We start from the raw sequence: 19,467 nt of genomic DNA, 5'->3' as shown, positions 1-19,467 counted from the left end.
TACTCCTTGTCCTATCACTGTTACTCTTTGCCTTCCCTGTATTTGCTCTCACCAACACCCTGCAGTTGATCTGATCTGTAATGTCACCAAAGAGAGAGACCTCAGCTTGCGAGATCAAGTGGAATTCTCCATCCGTGAGATGAGCAGTTAATTACCAGGTTATTCTGAGCACAGTGACAGGCCAAAGGCAAGACCGGGAAAGAAAATCCAGGTATAAAGTAGAAATGATGGTACTGCCTATCTCCAGCTTCCACAGCTCCAGGGAACACTGTCAGTCCTGTGCTCTGGGACTTGCACATCCAAGGAATTCAGATGTGCCGTGGATAAGCATCCCTGGGCTCTGGATGGCCTGGGAGCCCATTTGTGCTGAGATGCCCTCTCAGGCAGTGCTGGGATCTTGCCTCCCAGGTTCACAGAGTAGAATAATTCTGGAAGCAGCCACATTTTGGCCCCCTCTTCACTGCTTTATCCAAAAGATTTCTGCTGTTCTTGTTGTGCCCCCAAGTGCACAGCACATGATGGTGTTCCCAAATGGGGGGAAAAATTGCAGGAAATAAGCAGGATTGTTACAGACAGTAAATCATACACAGATTCCTCGAGGGCTGGATACAGATTCTGTTCAATCCCCTATGTTAAAACTTGATTAAATTGTTTCCAAATTCATCATCCAGCCTCTGGGATGACAAAATGTCCAAGACAAGGGTTGTGCTGCACAGGAAGCCTTTGCTTAGGAGGGAGGGAAGTTAGAAGTTTTAGTTTTATCCACAGTAGGTTCGGTAACATTTCAAACTTCAGCTCAGACTTCTCCTGAATTTTACCTGTGAGCTCTGCATTACTCAGATGCCAGAGCACTCTCCCAAACTTTTGTGGGAGTTAACACAAAGCTCCCAGCCCTTCACAGCCTTCAATCTCTGCAAAACAATTCCAGTTGCCACGATCTGTCCTCCCAGGGTTCAGCCAACACTTGAGTGGCACTCAAGGTAAACAGCATTGAACGCACAGTCAGGAAAGAAAACAAGGCTGAAAAGCTGGAAGGTCACTGTCAAGGGAGTTTTCCCTGTAGGAATGGATAATGCATATTCAGTAGTTGGTTGCAATTCCACACCTGGGGTTGAACCGAGGTTCTGATGGTCCTTGGCAGGAGTGCCCACAGCCTCCTCTGCACTTGCTCACAGGGGTTCGAAGGCAATGAAGGATGAGCAGGAATTACTCACTCCATGTGTATCCCCTTAGTGCAGGATACTGGCAGGGTAACAGTTTGGAAAGCACCAAGTAACCCATTGAATGAGCTGGAACTTTTCTACCACTGACCAAGAGATACTTTAAAGTCTTAAACTAATAAAGTTCATTTCTCCTCTGCCCTGTTTTACCTTGGAGTGGTCCTGACTGTATCCCAAATGCAGAGGAGACAGCGTGACTGAAATCTCTAAAGACACAGTGAGTCTGTAACAGGTTTCCAAACAAAAAATGTGAACTGTGAGTGACTGCAACTCCTTCTTCTCTCGAGCTCCTGTTACTGCCAGACTCTGGGAAACATCGAATGCTCAGCAGAGATCACCAGTTCCCTAGGCTGGGGAACAGGGACTGTGCCCTGCTGAAGCCCTCTCATTTCTCCCACCAGGTGCCTCTCCGTACCCTGGAGTGCAGATAGATGAGGATTTCTGCCGGCGGCTCAAGGAAGGGACTCGGATGAGATCTCCAGAGTATTCCACTCCTGAAGTGTAAGAGCTGCTGGCTTGTGTTGGGAGCTGATACATCTCACAAAAGAGATTGTGTTTAAGTGGGGAGGGGGAAGGAGACCACAGCTGTGTATTTTATTTTCAGTAAAGCTGTGGTTGGGTATATTTTGGGTGTCTGACAGCACAGACTAATGCTAAGGACAGCCCAAGCCAGCCTGACCTTTGCCAACAAGAAGATGATCAGATGCCCCATGTCAGTGGTAGTTCATGGAGCTCAGACTTCAGATTCTGTGACAGAAACCCAGTATCCATAACCAGGACTTATGTCAGCAATATCAGCAGGGCCCAGCAGCCAGACTCTGAGTTAGGTGAAAACCAAAAGCCTGCAGGCTCAGCTGAGGCAGCAATATGGAAGCAAAAAGCATCCCACATGGAAACTAAAAGAGAATTTCAGCATGTGGAGATCTGAACTGGTCTTAATCCAAAGACTGACCAAACCAAGCAGCAGTGGAATGAAACAGTTTGGAAGAGAAGCTCCTGTCCTTTCCCATCCCTAATCCCTGGGGTTTTTTTCCTCCAGCTACCAGACAATGCTGGATTGCTGGCATGGAGTCCCCACGGAGAGGCCAACTTTCACCGAGCTTGTGGAGCGCCTGGGGGATCTTCTTCAGGCCAACGTGCAGCAGGTACAGCAGGGCCAGCCTGTCTTTAATAAATGCAGTGGACACGTGTGAGCATGTGCAGGGGTGAAGGTTATTGAGCACTAATGAGAGATTTCACTTCCTACCAGAGCTCACAAGGAAAATGCCTGCTGGGATGAGTAATGACAGTGTTAACTACTCAAATGTTAATTTTACTTCTGATTTTCTCCACCTCCTTTGTCTCTCATTTTCCAAGTTTATGTTCACCAGTGCTCTTAGGAGCTTTACAGTTATGCAGCTTAAAGCACAGAAATTCTATCTTATCATTATTAATTTCATAATAGTTAAACCAGTTGTTTTCTTCTTCAGTAAGAACAACCAGACCAGTTATGCAATTGTCAATTTAATTGAAGAAGAAATTAAACACTCTCCTCCAGCTCCTTCCTGTTTGTAAACAAATTTAGTGGAGCTCAGTTGAAGAGGGCCCAGTCTGCAATATGAAGAGCTTGTGAGTTTGATTCTATAACCAAAGTAAATTAAGGAGACATAAAAATCATGATAAGGGAATAGGGCACTTAACTGCTTCTCAAAATTAAAAACAAACAAAAAAAAAGAAGCACAGGGAAATTTGGACAAATAGTTTCAGGAGCTAAAGGCAGAGTCATTCCTGAGGATTGCTGCAGGGGGGTAATGACAATGCAGAGCTCATTACCATGTGCAGCATCAATTCCTGGGAAGGACAAGAAATTAAATCCTTTCAGGCTCCCATTTTAAGCTCTGGCTCTTCCCAAGCCCCTGAAGTTGAACAAAACCAAGCAGTCTGTACATGGGCAATTGCTTCTGACCAGGACTGGAAGATCTGAGGCCATGTTCAGCCACCCCACATCACAGGGTTCCCAAAGTGCCCCAGTTTCCTACCAAAGCCTCCTGCACAGTAATTCTTGGATGAAGTGTGAATTCTGACTTCCATGACTTCTACAGGGTGTGAGGAACATCATAATCACCTTGAACAAGCATCACAGAGTTAAGTTGAAACACAATCTAGTCCTTGCTCGGCACAAAGCTCTGTAGGATACAATAACCTCTCACATTTCAGATGCAGCACAGAATGAACTTCAGCAGCTCTGTGCTCTTTTCTGTTACTCATTTCATAGGATGGCAAAGACTATATTCCACTGAACATCACCTTGTGTCCAGACGGAGAATCCAACTGCAAAACCTGCCCTGTGGAAGAAAACCTGAACAACGGAGTGAATCGCTGGAGTGCAGTGGAAACTGGGTGAGAAAAACAGATACAGGGGTGGGGCAGCAAGAAACATTTCACTGTCTGGTGGCCTCTCTTAATATGGCTGGTGAAAGAATCAGACAAATTTATCACGGTGTTGGTTAAGATACAAGAGGTGAAAAAAGAGCTGTGGTCCAGGAAACTGGGCTGTGTGAGGATGTAACTGAGCTACAGCTGGTGCAGCATCTGCCTGGGTTTTATGCTGACCCCTCAACTTCCCTGCTTTCAGCAGCAACAGCAAGAAGAGACCCCTGAGTGTGAAGACATTTGATGAGGTGCCGGTGGAAAAGGAGAAAGTGATGCATGAGGTAAGTGAGGTGACTGCATCCTTCCCCAGCAGGTTCACAGATCACTCGTCACCAGTGCCAGAAACACTCATTAGAGCTTTTGAAATCTGTTTGGTAGCAGAGAGCTTTAAATCAGACAGGAGATTTGGTCCTGGCATCTCACACCTGGGGCTGTGTGACAACAAAGAAGGACCTGCATTTCTCTTAACAAATTATTTAAAGAGAAGCTCACGTGTGATTGCCCTGGCTTTGATCAGGCTAAAGGGCTTTATATTACATATTTCAAGATATTTTTGCACCACAAGAAAGTGGCAGCTCATTGAAATGAAGCTCTTTGAGGGAAATGTGTCCAGAACACCTTCTGGCTGGCTGACAGTCACTCACTTGGTGGGGGTGAAGGTGTTCAGTTCTGGGTAGACAAGACCAAGATTCAAGCTCCTGGTCTTGATTCACACAAATTACTTTAACCTTGGATTTTCCTCACTGCAAGTGAATTTATTTATTGCTAGTTTAATGCCATTGCAGGGTGGGAGAGTGTTAAAGGGTTTAATTTCCCTCCAGGGGAAAACAAAGGCTTGTTTTGTTACAGAATGAAGGCTCTGCATGTTGGCTTCCACTGAAATTATGGGTTGGGTTTTCTTATTTAAAAAAATCTGCAAGAATCTCCTGAATTCCCTCGGTGGTTCAGGCAGCCCCTCGCTGCAGCTCCATGTGCTGTCCCCACCTGCTGCCTCAATGGCACCTTCTGTGCCCCTAAGGAGGGACCTTTGCAATGCACAAATGCTCCAGGGGGTTCAAAATTTAGGGAAGAAGCCTGAATCCCTCAGGAATCCTCCTGACACAGGAGGAGAAGCCTCAGGTGGTGAGGAGAAGCTGAAAGAAAGGCTCCAGCTGAGAGTCCCTCTTGGACAGAGCCATTCCTCAGAGCAGCTCCCTTGGGAAAGCTCAAGTCTCCAGCTCCAGCTTGTCCTGGAAATACTTCATGTCCTTGACAAACACAGCCTCATTTCTCATTTGTTCTCTGCTGAGCACAAACTGAGGCCCATTATTGCCTCGCATTTTGCCAGATGGAATTTCTGCCTCTTTATCAGTGCATCTCAGGGATTAGAAGGCTTAGAAGTTTCCCTGGTTCCTGCATCTTCCCTCTTGCAGGATAAAATCTGTCCCTGTGAATCACACAAAGACGTTTGCTAGATCAATCCAGTCTCAGTAAGAGATTATTGCTGCCAGCACGAGCATTACCTGCCTAAGTGCTCCCTGTTCGTGGCATTTTCAAATAAGCCTTTACATGAGGGGGGGAAAAGTTTCCCAAAAGGGTGATAATACCTCAAGAAATCAGAAATAAACGTGATGTTTCAACAAGGATCTTTTAAAGCAAAATCAGTGTGTGATCTGCTTTTGGACAAAGTAAGTGCACTTGGGTTATTGAAGTTTTTCTTAATTATCCACCCTGAATAGTCATTAGGTCATTATTTCAAAGAGCTGCCTGGAGCTCTCCAAGTGCTCCACCACACCTTCCTGCCATTGTGCAATTATCTGCCATCTCTGTGGAGATTCTTTTACCAGAGAGGTGTAAGCAAAATGCAGAGCAGCCCTCAGATAAACTGTTCCTAGACCGAGTGTTTAAAAAGGAAACAGTCAAGATAAATTCCGGAGACAAGCTGGGTTTTCCTGAGGGTTTGACAGACCTCATTAATTCAGGATTTTGCTTTATACTTTATAAACTCGTTTATAAACTGACCTTATTAACAACTGATAGATGACCAGAGCATGTATGAAAAGGCTTTTGCTTGTTATTTATTGTTTGATGAGATTATTTTTTATATCTTGATCAGTTTGACTGGTAAAATAAGACTAAGTAGAGTTTCATTTCTATGTTGGCTTTTGTGTAACTTCCCAGCATTACAAAATATTTCAAATGCAAAGAAAGCCCCAGACCATTTAATATTAGTAAATTACTTCAAATGAGGACAGTGATGTCTGTGTATGTGTATAAACTCAGCACAAAGTTTAACTGCAGCCTCGAGACTCAGCTTTAAGTGCAGCACAAGCACAACCCCAACTTTAATCAAGACAGTTTTGTTGGACAGCTCATTAAAAAATCCATATAGGCCAGGGCCATCTCTCTTTGCAAAGCACTTGCATTTACAAAATGCTGCTGAACTTCCACTTCCTTCAAACCCCAGTGTTTCCATTTGTGGACTTCCAGCAGGTATTCAGGGAGCTTTTCCTCGGAGGAGCCCAGCCAGAATTATTGGATATATTCTTTATGAATCTCAGTCTATTCATATCTCAGCTATCCTACGAACATGGTGCCCATATGTCACGCTTAATATCAGTTTCAAATTTGAAAATGTCAAATTATTTTTTGATATGTTCATTTTAAGGGTGCTCTTTGGAAATGCAGATCCAAAACCTTAATGCCATAAAAACAAGGGAAACATTCCCAGGCTCCAGAGCAGCATTATCAGGAATACTTGGATAAAAATTGGTAACACAGGCCTTGATAAGAGCATATCCTGAAGGATTGAGAGCTCCTACACCAGTCCCAGCACAGGTTCCAGATATCCCTGATGTTCCCTCCCTTTTGCTCCTCAGGAGTCAGACAGTGGGATGGTGCTGACGTCGGATGAGATTAAAAGCCCCAAGAGGTTGGAAATCCGTTCCTGGCCCTATGGGATCATGGCTCTGGCGTGAGTACTTTGGGGGATTTCTTTTTCAGACAGTTCTTCCATTCAGAGGAATGCTTTTGAAATTTGCAATTTTGTTTCTGATGCCAAAAGGAAACCTCTGGATATCCAGACAAGCTGAGAGGAGAGGAACTCTGACTTTCAGCCCCATAACCAGAAGAGCTTGGCTAATGTGTTTTAAGATCAAGGGGCAGCAGATTCTGCAAATGGAGAGTGATAGGAGGAAAAAATGAGACTATACAGGTCTAGTTTAGCTGTTTGTTCACTGCCTCCCCAGTGTTCTCTCTTAGTGATGGAGTGAAGTTTGAAGAACTTGATTTATTAACCCAAAAGCTGACTGTAATCATACCAGTGTGTATATTTAACTCAGACAGAAGGAATGGCACCTTTGCAGCTGGGATGTGAGTAGAGTTGAAAGGCTTGTGCATAGTAAAGAGCAGCCCAAGCTCTGCAAAGCAGTGCCTGTACCAGAACCCTGCCTGCTACATTTGCTTTATCATCACTCTGAGACAGTCCTGCAGAGAATTCCCTAAATCGCACCACCTCCATGATCCTGGGGTTGTATTGTTCACACCTGGTTTACAAACAGAGGCTGGGATGGGGTTTGCTGGTTTTTTATCCATTCATAGTACAATACAGAAGATTAAAAGCAGATTTTTAGCTTTTTGCTCACAGTTCTTTGTATTTCAGTAACAACCACACAGGCAGAGAGGTGACCCAGTAGTGAAAAAGGCCTTCTCCACCTTCCTAACAACAGTAACCCCTTTCACAGATTCAGATGTCAACATGCAGAATTTCAAAGAATAGCTGCCCAAAATATTAAAAAAGAAATTATTCTGTAGCAACAAATTCCTTGTCTATTCAGTTAATTAAGCTAATTACTGACTTGCCTAGGGTTTCCTCAGAAGTCTGCTGAGATTTGCATGAGTTTTCTCTACACTGACGAACTCCATGACCTTTCCCAGCAGAGCAGCTGCTTGTTCTACAGCAAGTCAGCCTTTTTCTGCATTCAAGAGAAATGAGGGATGAGAGGAAGCCTGGTGCCCTTCTGGATATTGTGGGAGAGCTCCCAGGAGAGGGCATGGTCAGAGTGTGGCAGTGTTTTGGAGGGGTTGACTCTCACTCAGAGAGAAAAGCAGGTGGAAGGGGTTTGCCTTGTCTTTTCAGGTCTCAAAAGCCACAATTTCCCTGAAGGCAGGGGAGGAGGAAAAGGGAGAAGGTTTCAGAAGGAAAGGTGGGCGACACTAAGAGGAGCACTGGAAAGCGATGGACTGTGCTGGATAGGGGTGAGGCCTCAGGAATGGTGCTGCCCAGCAGTATTTTCCTGGTAGGGCTGGACCTGGTGGGATTAGCAGAGATCCCAATCCAGTTCCATGTTTTTATCCCCTGCACACATCCAGAGCATTCCTGCCAGCACAATCCATTGCTATGGAGACCAAATGGCACCAGCTCTAAAAACAGGAGCTCAAATGGCAGGAGCTGCATTTCTGTGCTGCTTTACCTGGGCTGATTCACCTCTTTCCTGCATGATGTCACATTGACACAAATCCAACACGCACACTGCAGCCTCCCTGGTGGGATTTATCCCTCTGAGGATGTCTGTCACTCACCCCTGACAGCTTTTCTCTATTGCACTTCTCCTGTTTGGATAAAGAGTTGGCAGAGGAAGGTTCCCTCTCTGCCCCTTCTAGGCTTTCTCCTGAAAATCTGAAAAATCAGCATCCAGCCAGATGTAGAAACACAAAAGTTCCATAACAGCCTGTTCTTTAGAGACTTCCAGGAAAACCCTCTGAACTGCTATCAGGCCCACTGGGAGTGAATGTGAGGCTCTGTGGGGGTCACTGAATCCCTGCCTGACCCCACCATCTGGGCTCTCCCCACTTCCAGTCAACACTTCCAGAGGGATTCCATCCAGCATGAGATTCCTGAGCCTTTCTGTGCCAGGCAGACCCTGACAGACCATCCCAGCAGAGCCTGCAGCAAGCTGTGCTCATTGTCTCCTGGTTCGCAGGCCCTGGCTCCCATGGCACAGACAGAGGTGTGGTTTTCCTTGGCCACATCCTTCCCTGAATGTTTGGAGTCCAGCTGAGGAAGCTTTTTTGTCAACTGCCTTTTTTTTGGAATCTTGCAGATCCTCACAGGCACAAAGAGCAGCTTTAACAGTGCAGGGCACCCCAAAGCCCTCTCGTTTGAGGACAGGACACCCCTGGGTGCTCCTGCACTGATAAGTGGACAAACAAGGCTCCAAGGCCTGTGGAATAATCTAGAGAGGTCAGAAGGGAGTGTGGGTTTAACAGGGAAGATGAAGTCACCCTTGTTAATTGTGTATCTCTCTCTATCAAAAACATTTACCCTGGATCCTTTTCAAAGTCTTTCTTTTCTAAAACAAAACTGTTCAAAGGCTTACCATGTTTTCTAAACCAGGGTGGCTGCATTTATTATTTTTGCCAAAATCTCACTGTTTATTTATCCTGCATTCATTCCTCTGTTGAGTTTAAAATTTGCCAACAGCACACACCATGGAGTGTCAGTGTCAAGAGTTTAGTGAGGATGAATCTGATACTCTGGGCCTGGGCTCACTGTTAGGCTGGACTGAGCAGGTCTGAGCATTCCCTGCTGCTAAAATAGAGCAGGAAAGTTCTGAGCATTTTCTGCTGCTGAAGTAGAAAGTCACAGCAGCAGCTGCAGTGAGAGATGGAAAGATAGACTGGGATAACAACACTGGAATCAGCATTCAGGGAAGCACAGGGAGCACAGAGGGATTTAATGATGGGATGACTCTGGTGTCAGGTTCCATCTCACAATATTATCAGGCTACTGCCAAGCACTGCTTTAAAATTCTCCCAGAGACTCTATAATCAAGTTATTGTTTAAGATGACAAAAGGTTTGATATCTGCTCAGTTGTCCTCCCCCAGCCCTTCCCCTTCTCCCCCCAAATCCAATTATCCTCTGTTGCTCAGAAATCCCTGATCTGGTTCTGGCCCAGGCCCACAAGATCAGCTGAGGCTCAGCTGATCCGCTCTGGGCTCTGGATGCTGCATCCACATCCCATCACTGAGGGCTCTGCCTTTGCCAAAGCCAAGCTGGGCCTAAGGCAAGTGAGGAATACTGAAATGCTGGATTTTGCTCGGAACAGAAGGCAGACATGTCCAAACACAAAGTGCACAAAAGAAATACAGCCAGGATTGGGCTGGAATCCTTTTGCACCTTCTCAGAGAAATGAGGCATGGAAACATGTTTGCTCCAGGGCAGAATGGAGTTCAGAAGATAATAAATACATTTATTGTTGTGTCATGCAGCACCTTGCACTATGACCTGATCTGAGCTCTCCAAACTAGAATTTGGAATGAGTAGCTACTCAGGACTTATGTAAACCACTTTTTTTTCAAGGATTTTTTTCAAGGATTAAGCTCTGTGCTTACAGTAGCAAGGACTAGAAGGGAATTGTGAGAGCCAGTGGATTTGACTGCAGTGTTTTCCATCCCACTGCTTTTGGACAGGCACAGCTGAGCAGCCTGGTCACAAATGTGAGGGGACATGAGGGTGGCTTTGGCTTGGGCAAACTTTGTTACCTGCAATTTGTGTTTAAAAGTGGTTCCAAATAATGAACCCCTGAGCCCAACCCCTCGAGTTCTCCTTGCCAGCAGACTGCTGATGCACTGGGACTGCCAGAGGGGAGCCCAGGACGAAATTCCTACTGCACAGCACTCAGTTTAAAATGTATTAAAGCAAACTGTGAATCAGTCATTGCTACCAGAAGGCAAAAAATAACCCTTTTATTTCTTTAATTGCAGAAAAATTAAAATAAAAAAAAATAACCACTCTTACTCTGAGCCTCATTAAACACCTTTGAAAGCTCCTACAAAGCCCTGAAGCTCCTACATGTTATTAGGAGATGTAGTCATGAGACAAACTGCCCTACTTGGCAGCAATCAGCCCAATTTCTCATCTTTCCCTAAACACAGCTTCTGAACACGGCCAGGTTTCCTACATGGACAGAAAAGTCTATTAGTTTTTCCCACTCAGGGCAAAATACTTGGGTTTCTAATTGCAGAGCAGTAGGAGCTGCTCTGGAGTGAGTGCTGCACTTGGGGCTGGAATCCCTCCCTGCTCAGGGTGATTTTCCTGCAGCCATCCCTCTTTCTCCACACTCCTCTTCAAGTCATTGACACCAAAATTGAGATTAACAGAAACTGGCTCCCTCTCACATAAAATAAACAGCTCCACTAATGGTTTCCCAGCTCTTTGATGATTTCAGTATTTTTCTACCTCCAAAATCTCTGGTTTGTGCAGTAGGAGGAAAAAGTCTCAGTAGGTCACTCAGGGCTTCAAGCTACTGCAGGATTTCCTCTGTGGTATCTTCTAAACAACTTTGACACCTTCAGAAAACTAAAAAGTTTGTGGAAGATTGCTTAATATTCAGGCTGGGTCCCTAGACAGGACACCTTGTGCAAGGACAAATGAGTTCTCAGGGTGGTCACTGCAAAATGTGACAATTTGGGGTCCGTGGGCAGCTGAATTCCAGCTGAATGTTGTGGAATTCCCACCTCAATCCTCAGTGCTGTGCTGTGGTGGCAGCACTGACAAGGGAGCCTGGGCTGGGACTGTCCCAGCTCGGAGCAGATTTATCCCCACTGAGCATCTCTGATGGGCTCCCACAGCACTGGGGGGTCAGGCAGAGGCAAAGCAGTGAGGAAACACCTCGTGGGCAGCACAGTGCCAGCCCAGGAGAGGCACTGAACCCAGGAATGCCAGCTTTTAATGAAATGGTTTAATTATATAAGCATTAGTAACTTGTGGAGCTGCAGAACTGTGATTAATCAAATCTAACCCCTCCAGTCAGAGAGCGTTTATTGGGGGGCTCAGGGAGAAGGTCTCTGCCTTACACAGGGCAGTCCAAGTGGCCTGGGCCATAAAGGGGCTTTTGGTGTGCCTTGGAGCCCCAAGCACCATGTCCCAGGCAAGGCGGAGCTCTGAGGGGCTGAGGCAGCTTCTGAGATGCCAAGGGCAGGTGAAAAAGGGGTGCTGCAGCCTCATCCCCTGGAGCAGCATCTGCACATGCAGAGCAGAGCCAATGTCAGTGGCAGAACCATGAAAGGGAAAAATGCAAAGCCCCTTGGAGAGCTTTCATTAGGAAATGCCTTTCGATTAAAGGAATAGCACTGGAAGTTAATTGCATTTTGGTCTGCCATTAGATAGCAAATGACACAACTTCCTTCGGACCTAATTCATCAGCTTTCTGTGCTTGGAGCAGATAGGAGATGGCAGCATTTAGGAGTCCTTCAAAGCCCAGCCTGATTTCGGCAACAGGCGGAGTTATTCCCAGATATCCGATCTCCTGACCCACGGGGCAGGAACCCAACAGGAACACTTGCTGGGAGTCTGCAGGGGGCTGAAAATTTCCCGTTGTGTGGCCAAACCAAACCCTAATAACTCAGAGACATGCAGATTTGGGGCCAAGTTCAACAGATACTTTCAAGCTTCTCCCTGTCTCCAGTGACAACTTTAATACCTGGCAAATTGGAAGCTGGAGCATCCACGGAATTGTCTGACACGAGTCAATGGAAGTGAGCAACAAAAAGAGAATTCCATAAATAAACAGTGAGGCAAAGCTGTGGTTCCTTTGCTCATGTCAGGGAAGAGTTTGTCTGCAGATGAGCTGTGTGTGTAGAGAAGGGACAGCTGCCAAATGTCCAGGATACATAAGGAGTTTCCACTCATGTTTCTCTCTGGACAATGAGGAAAAGCTTAGTTGTGAAAGCAGAGGGCGCTACATTTTTTGTTGAAGTTCTCAGGGTTACTATTTATTTTAGGATTTCTGCTCTGCTGCTGCACAGGTTTGGTTCCAATGCCTTGTGCAGGTCTGAAAGCACAGGAACAGCAGCTTTGCTCTATAAACTGCAGAAATCATAGAACCCAATCTCATTCTAGACATGCAAGACATGGTGGCTTGGCTCTTAAAGCTCAGGTTCACTTCCCAAAGCTGGAGATGCAAACTTGCCATGGAAAGCCAGCCCAGCACACTAAAATCCCACCTAAAATCAGACAGCCCATGTCCCACTGCAGCTGAGCAGAGCTGCAGCTGTGTGTTATGGCTGAATTTGGCTGCACAAGAGCTTCGTGACTGATGTACAGAACATCACCACACATTCCCCCACAGCAGAGAACTGCAGGGGTAGATATTTCACAGATGGAGCCTACAGGCTGTTCCTGTGGCTGTGCAAAGAGCAGAAACCAGTGGCTACTCCAGCCAGTGCTCTGAACACCTGGGATCTTCCCAGAACCAGAAAAAATCCTGATTTTCTTTTTTTTTTTCTAATATAGTGACACTGGTTCTGTCAGCCAGTGACAATACCTGCAGCTTGTGGGAAACCTGACGCTTTTGACAGGTTCCAGATTCAGAGGCAAGGGAGCACAACTTGTAAAGTCCCAGCAGCAGAACCCAGCAGGGCAGATTTACCCTTTCCATCTGAAAGGAGCTGTGTGACCATCCAGCCTGCTCTCTGCTGTACCACCACAAAACAAGACACACACAGAGCTCCTGTCCTGGATCTGCTATTTTCCTATTCATGGCTTTGGCTCCCCTCCCTCCAGTTGCTGTGTCTGGCTCCTGGCTGTTGGTTTGTTCCCTGGAGCAGGAACTGGCTCTGCCTTCTTCCTAAAGCACCCCAGTGAGCCCATGAGCAGCTGCTGGGGGCTGCAGCAGTGCCAGTAAAATGAGTGTCATGAATTCTACAATTATTTGATGAACTGTTGACTATTCAGATTTGGTTTAGGGTCATTAAAACGTAACTTTATACTCCTTTAAACACACATGAAATACACACACGAAGTGCTTGGGCACTGCCTGGTTTTTAATTCTCCCAGGCACATTCAAGTCATTCTGAACTGACACTTGAGCAGTGCTGGGATAAATCTGTGACTGAGGTTCCTTCCCAAGAGCTGCAGTTAAAGGCTCCTGAGCGAAGTGCAGCAGCTCAAAAGCCATTCTCACACTGGGATCCTGTTGAGAATCACCCCTCAATTATCCAGGCCTCTGCCAATGAATTGCTCAGATGGCAGAAACCAAGGTTGACAGAACATTATTTTTAAGGCAGCCTATGACAGAAAGAACCTTTTCTGTTCCTCAAAGTCACCTTGTGATACAAATCTTCTCAGGGTTCTCCTGCTTTTAACCCTGAGGCTGCTCCATGTGATGGAAGTTGCTCTGCCCCATGCCTCCATCACCTGGAACAAGGGAAGACAGGAGATAAAAGCAACAGCAATGCTGCAACCACTGCCCTTCACCAGCCCCTGGCTCAGGAATGTTAAAGGGCTGGGGAGTATAAAAGGGATTTTGCCCTGCACTGCCTGAGCATGTTCAATGCACACTCTTGCTTTCAGTATTGGTTTAAATTAGAGTCTGTCAGAGATTATTCAGTATTTCATCCCTTATTATGCTTCAAGAAAAGTCATAGCCTTCAGTTCTGCTTTCAGAAAAGTCAAATTTTTACTGACCTGTGTCAGAACAATGAGGGAGGATATTACTGTATGTATAGGACAGGTGCCTTTACAAGTAAGAGATCTGTAGTGCACTGAAATGTGGTGAGCTGAAAGGACAGGGCAGCAGAGCTCCTGGAATAACTCCTAAATCCATTTTTAAAACATTGAGTTATTTAAAATATCTCTCTCAGTTCCTTCATCCAGTCAGTAAAACGTCACTGTCTTGCACAGTGCCATAGAGGTAAATTGACATTTTTATATATTTACTTTTTAAAGACATAATTTTGCCCAATAATTACGGAGCCAGGGTGGATACATCCCAATGTTTGTTCCCAACAGGCGGAGAGCTGTGAGCAGGAGCAAGGAATCCATCCTATCTGACCACGAGACAGTCAAGTACCAGCCAGCAGTGCAGGTGGAAGAGGACACCATGGACTTCCCCCTGGAAGACTCTGTCCTGCTCCCTATGGATCCCAACCTGGAATGCCACAGCCCTCCTCCGGATTACAACTCCGTCATCCACTACTCGGCCCCCCCAGTGTAACCAGTGCCCCCAGCACAGGTTGCACCTCAGCCTTGCCAGGTTCTCCTGTGCCTCTGGGGAGCCTGGGTAAAACAGAAGGGAATTCTGCCAGGATAATGCTTCACTTGTTTCTTCTGGCACATCTCGGATGTGATTAGAAACAATTTAAGGGCATCTTCTCTCTTCTCTTTAAAGGCCTATTGCAAGATCTGCAGTGAATTAATGACATTCTGTCTGTCAGAGTCACAGTAGGAGCTGTAACCCTGAACTGCTGCCACTCCTTGCCCCTGGCTGGGGCTGCTCATTGGCGCTGGCAGATCCAGAGGTTCCTGCATTTGCACTTCACTCCATCAGGGTCATGCCAAGCTGGTTGGGAACACAAGATTCAAGCTCCTGGCCCTGCACACATCCTGCAGGGACTGGTTAGGATATTTTGAAATCCAAGATATTTTGGTTGCAATTTGGATTTAATAATTTCCACTGCCCAGAGGATACACTCCTAAAGATGGTATGGCCCAAAGCAAGCTGGGAGTACCTGTGTGCCTGCTCTGTTGGGCCAGCAGGACACACAGTGTGGTTAAATCTGATCCCCTGGGCTTCCCCCTTGTTCAAACAGCAGTTTATTCAGCAGACATGCAATAGGGAACCTTGCTGGAGATGCATCTGTGATGGTTGCAAGACAAAATCACTGCCTTAAATAAGAACCTTCTTAACTCAAACAGAATTTCCCGGCTGACATGCACACGTTTGCTTAAATGTGCAGAAAACTCTCATTACCAGCATGAGAGTTACACAAAAACTCACACACACCCTTGAGGCACCAGCAGGGCAGCAGCATTTTTATGTTTCCTTTCTGCACACAGGCTATTTACTAAAGCAACACACAAAAAAAGCATTTCCTCTGGATTCTGTGGTGGGTGCCCAAGGGTTTGACCCTGGTGATACTGGCCCGTGCTAAGCAAGCCCATGTGACACGCATTTATCTCTGACTGTCTTGCCAAGGTACATACTGGTATCACATTCAAATCCCTTCCTGGGGTCAGGGTAATTCAAAGCTTTTGTTGCAGCAGGACTGAAAGGATCACAAATTCTCACATGTGAGAGATTCATGGGAAAGCTCTCCAGGCTGCAAGTAGAAAAAGCCAGGACGAGCAAGACGTTCATTGGCAGCGAGGGCTGTAACCTCCTGAGTTACAAACTGACCTATAAGTGGCTCCCTGTGCAGTTTCCTCCAAGCTCTGCACAGCCCTTCCCTTTCCTTCCTTGATTTGACTTCTTCAGCGGAAAAAGAATTTTTCTTCATGATTCAGACTAGAGGGGGATGAAATCCAACCCTTGCAAAATGATGATGTTACCTTGGCAAAGACAGCTGCACACCCTCGCAGCAGCGAAGGAAGCTTTTCTGGATGAGTGCTTGCAGTGGGCTACGCTGGAGGAATCACAAACAAGCCTCAGGTATTATCAAAGGGGAAAACAAATCTCCAAACCCCACACCACGTTAACTGTGAATGCTCAAGCATCTGAAGGATGGGTTCTGGGAACTGCACTGCTCCTTCTCCTTGACTTCAAAGTCACTTATTAATCACCTGCAGTCCCTCCAGAGCCCCCTGCTCATAGTGCACCTGTAGATAGGTGTGGGCTGTAGTTGCTTTATGGTCATTTTGCACTGCTTTGTATTTTAGTACCTATGTATTAAGTAGAGCTGGTCATAGAAGAGAAGAAACTACTGGGAAAGAATTCTGATGAGCCCCAGAAAGCTCATTGGATCCGTTTTTCATCAAACACTTATTAGTTACCTATAGTTCTGATCAAGTAATCAATCAGTTCTTGTGGAAATAAATTATTGATGAGGCAAAGGAGAAGCAGGTGCAGACTGCTGTCGATGGCATCAGCTGGCTACTCAGTTGGCCTCAGTTTGTTACTGCACCTTGAGCTGGAGGGTGAGAAAAGGGCGCTGAAAAACCTTCACTTATGAACTTGGAAATGTAGGAACAAAACCTGCACGTGTGCTCTGTGCTTTGTGGAAGAATGGGGAACTCTGCTGGGTGAGCTGAGCACATGGCCTCCCCCTCTCTGAAGGATGAGCTGCAGGGGTTTCTCCGAGGAGCGCGTTTGGGGAGCAGAGCCCAGCGGACTGTGGGGAGCCAGGGCCCTTCTGGCTCTCAGTAACAAACATCAGCCTTTCTGTGCCACCTGAGGTGGTGAAACAGGGCACAGGCTCGAGATGTTTAAACCCCTGGTTGCACTGACAGCCCCCAAATCTGAGGGCTCCTCTGCAGTGGCAGAATCGAGAATGTTCTGAGCAGATCCGAGTGTCCAGCGATGGAAGGGACTGACTGATGTTTGGGCAGCTGTTTCCAATGTTTATTTTGAGTGGAAGATATTTTCCTCCTTATAGTAAATGTAACAAGCAAAAGTATTGCCTGAAAAGTATTATTGAACATATTTTCTATTTTATTTACTAATATTTTGTTTGTCCTTCTCTCGCCTCCCTTAATTTAATTATTGTTCTCTTCTTCCAACGATGTATATAGTGTACCCCCTAGCAACAAATATAGTGATTCATTTATATGGTCAAATTTGTAACATTTTAGTCTAAAGAGAAAGAGATACCCACATGTAACAGAGTTAAGTATTGTACTAAACATTTCACTAATGCTTGCAGGCCAGGCTCCAGTTTACAGTGCCCCACTAGTGCCACGGCACAGCAGGTCTCTTGGCTGTGTCCCTCTGCCTCTCACTTACTCTCCTCGTTATTTAGTTTCAGTTAGGAAACAGGAATCTGGAAGAATTTGGCAGGTTTATCTCGTTCCTGGAAGTGTCACCATGTGCAGCTCATGTTAAAGGTGAGGGATTTCCACTGCCTGGGTTTTAATTGGAGGCTGGTGGATTGGCTAGAGGATCAGAAGGGGTAAACTGTTTAAATGATGTGATGTTTATTATTTTTTCAGACGTCTCAGGGATTCTTACTCAACTCCTGTCTGCCAGCTGCTTTCTCTAACCTGAGCTCAGTGGGATCTGTATTAATATGAACCTTCGTTTCCTTTGTTTGGTGCTCCCTCCTACTGGTTTTGTGCTCTTGGAAGCCCAGAGAATCGGGGCAGAGGAGCTCAGAGCTCTCCATGGAATTGTGTTGCCTCCTCTCCATCACCTCCCACTTAGGTGTCCAAGTGCCTTCACCTGCATGTCCAGGCTGGTGTTTGTAACAATCTCCTGTCTCCTATTTTCTCTGCTTTTCATCTGTTTCTTGATATTTGCCCTCCCAGTCCCTTTGGATTGCTTTGCTCTGCCTTTTCCTTAAGATCAGGTGTAGGATGGTTTGACTGCTGTTTAACCTGTGCTTGCAGGGGCTGAACTAGATAACCTAAAGCGTTTTTCACATTCAATACTCACTATATAGCCATGGAAAACTAGTTTATATTAGTTTGTCTGGAAGTCTCTTTGTGTCCTTCCCTGAAAAGGAGAAGCTTTTTAATCTACTGATTTTTCAATATTGGTGTCTGGAGCAAAATGAAGGCTGGTGACTGTGTGAATCTGATCTTTCCCAGCGTCCTTTCCTCAAACAATGAGGTTTCTGCAAGGTTCTCCCAAGTTATCCTCACAAGAAAGGGGTTCCAGGCAGGATGCTGAGCCCACAGTATCCTCTTGGGATATCAAGGAATTCAGATAAAACTCAAAGTCTGAGTAATGGTGTTAAACAAACCCCTGACTGCTGCAGGTGAACACATTTAGGGCTCCTGCAGACCCCAGCTGCTCTGCTTGACATCCACTGACACAAACCCTCTCTCCAGTCACCTGCTTGGCAAATGACCAGGATAGCCCAGAGTATCCAGGTGTTTCTCTCATTGGATTTGCTCTCCTGTACACTGCAGGTGTACTGGAACTGGCCAGGCAACCACTTGTGATTTATCTCCTCACTGATCCTTCACGTCCTGTCTCACTTTGCAGATTCCATCTGGCCTCTCCCAGCTCTGGGGATGTGGGCTGGGCTCCAGGATCCCTAAATCCCACCAGCACCAACTGGGCACACCAGGAGCTGTTTGCAAGCAAATAGCTACAGGGCAAGATAAGCGTTATCAGGTTTCCCTGAATGCAGGAGTTGCTCAGGATCAGTATCATACTCACAGATCAGCCTGGAGTTTTTTCTTATCATACAGTAAATAAAAACCACAAAAGGCAGCAATAATTCTTTTCTCCTTCCCTGAAAATGCAATGGCCAAATGCTGGGATCCATTTTCCTGGGTTTTTGCTACATCACAAAAGAACAGAAAGAATTTTGCCAAAGTCATGGCACCAGCACCATCTTGCACAAGTAAAATTCAGGGAGGAGTTTGGGATTTGACCCTCTCAGGAGTCAGGCAGTGTACAGGGGACTGTGGAAGTGTTGTGCCCAAGCACTGGGTGGTTTGTTTGACATTGTTATTTCCATATTTTGTGAATATAGAATGGGAAGCTTGGCCTGGGTCAGTTGGGACCACAAGGGTTACAGGGAGACCAGTGTGGGATGCACTGAGCAGCATCCTGTTCTCCTGGTAGTACTCAATTCATTTTTCCTTAGACCTTGAGTTGTCAAAGCAGCCACTGAAAACTGGGAAAAAACCAGTAACTTGGGACCTACAGAAATAAACTAAGGAAAACTGGGAAAAGCCAGGAACTTGGGACTTACAGAAATAAACCAAGAGCCATGTTCAAACCACCAAGGAATGTTTGTCTGCCATGTTCCTGTCTGTCTGAAGAATGTATGCACTGAAAACAATGCTTTCTTATGTAGTCAAAAATTGTACTGTATCTATTAACCAAAAAAATAAAAAGATTCTATATTTATACAGCCCAGGGCTCCTTTGTGTCATCTCTTGGTTTGAAAAGCATTGTCCTTGGA

At 45.9% G+C, this 19,467-nt stretch overlaps 1 protein-coding gene across 3 annotated transcripts in view; it reads left to right on the top strand.

Annotated features, from left to right (window-relative positions):
• The window catches only part of LOC104691716 (vascular endothelial growth factor receptor kdr-like), a 120,707-nt gene extending 101,290 nt beyond the window's left edge, over positions 1–19,417 (top strand). For 2 of the 3 annotated variants that reach the window (XM_039571843.1, XM_039571844.1), the window contains exons 25-30: positions 1,622–1,721; positions 2,260–2,365; positions 3,475–3,599; positions 3,835–3,913; positions 6,491–6,585; positions 14,405–19,417. In XM_039571843.1, the coding sequence (XP_039427777.1) occupies positions 1,622–1,721; positions 2,260–2,365; positions 3,475–3,599; positions 3,835–3,913; positions 6,491–6,585; positions 14,405–14,609 (710 nt within the window). In that variant the 3' untranslated portion in view covers positions 14,610–19,417. The remainder of the gene's footprint in view (positions 1–1,621; positions 1,722–2,259; positions 2,366–3,474; positions 3,600–3,834; positions 3,914–6,490; positions 6,586–14,404) is intronic. The other variant, XM_039571845.1, reaches the window with a different exon arrangement.
• Positions 19,418–19,467: the final 50 nt, after the last annotated feature.

The sequence above is a fragment of the Corvus cornix genome, chromosome 4A (assembly GCF_000738735.6).
Source record: "Corvus cornix cornix isolate S_Up_H32 chromosome 4A, ASM73873v5, whole genome shotgun sequence".
Taxonomy (NCBI): Eukaryota; Metazoa; Chordata; class Aves; order Passeriformes; family Corvidae; genus Corvus; species Corvus cornix.
Note: the sequence above shows the minus strand (reverse complement) of the source record. Positions and strands in the feature narration are given on the sequence as shown.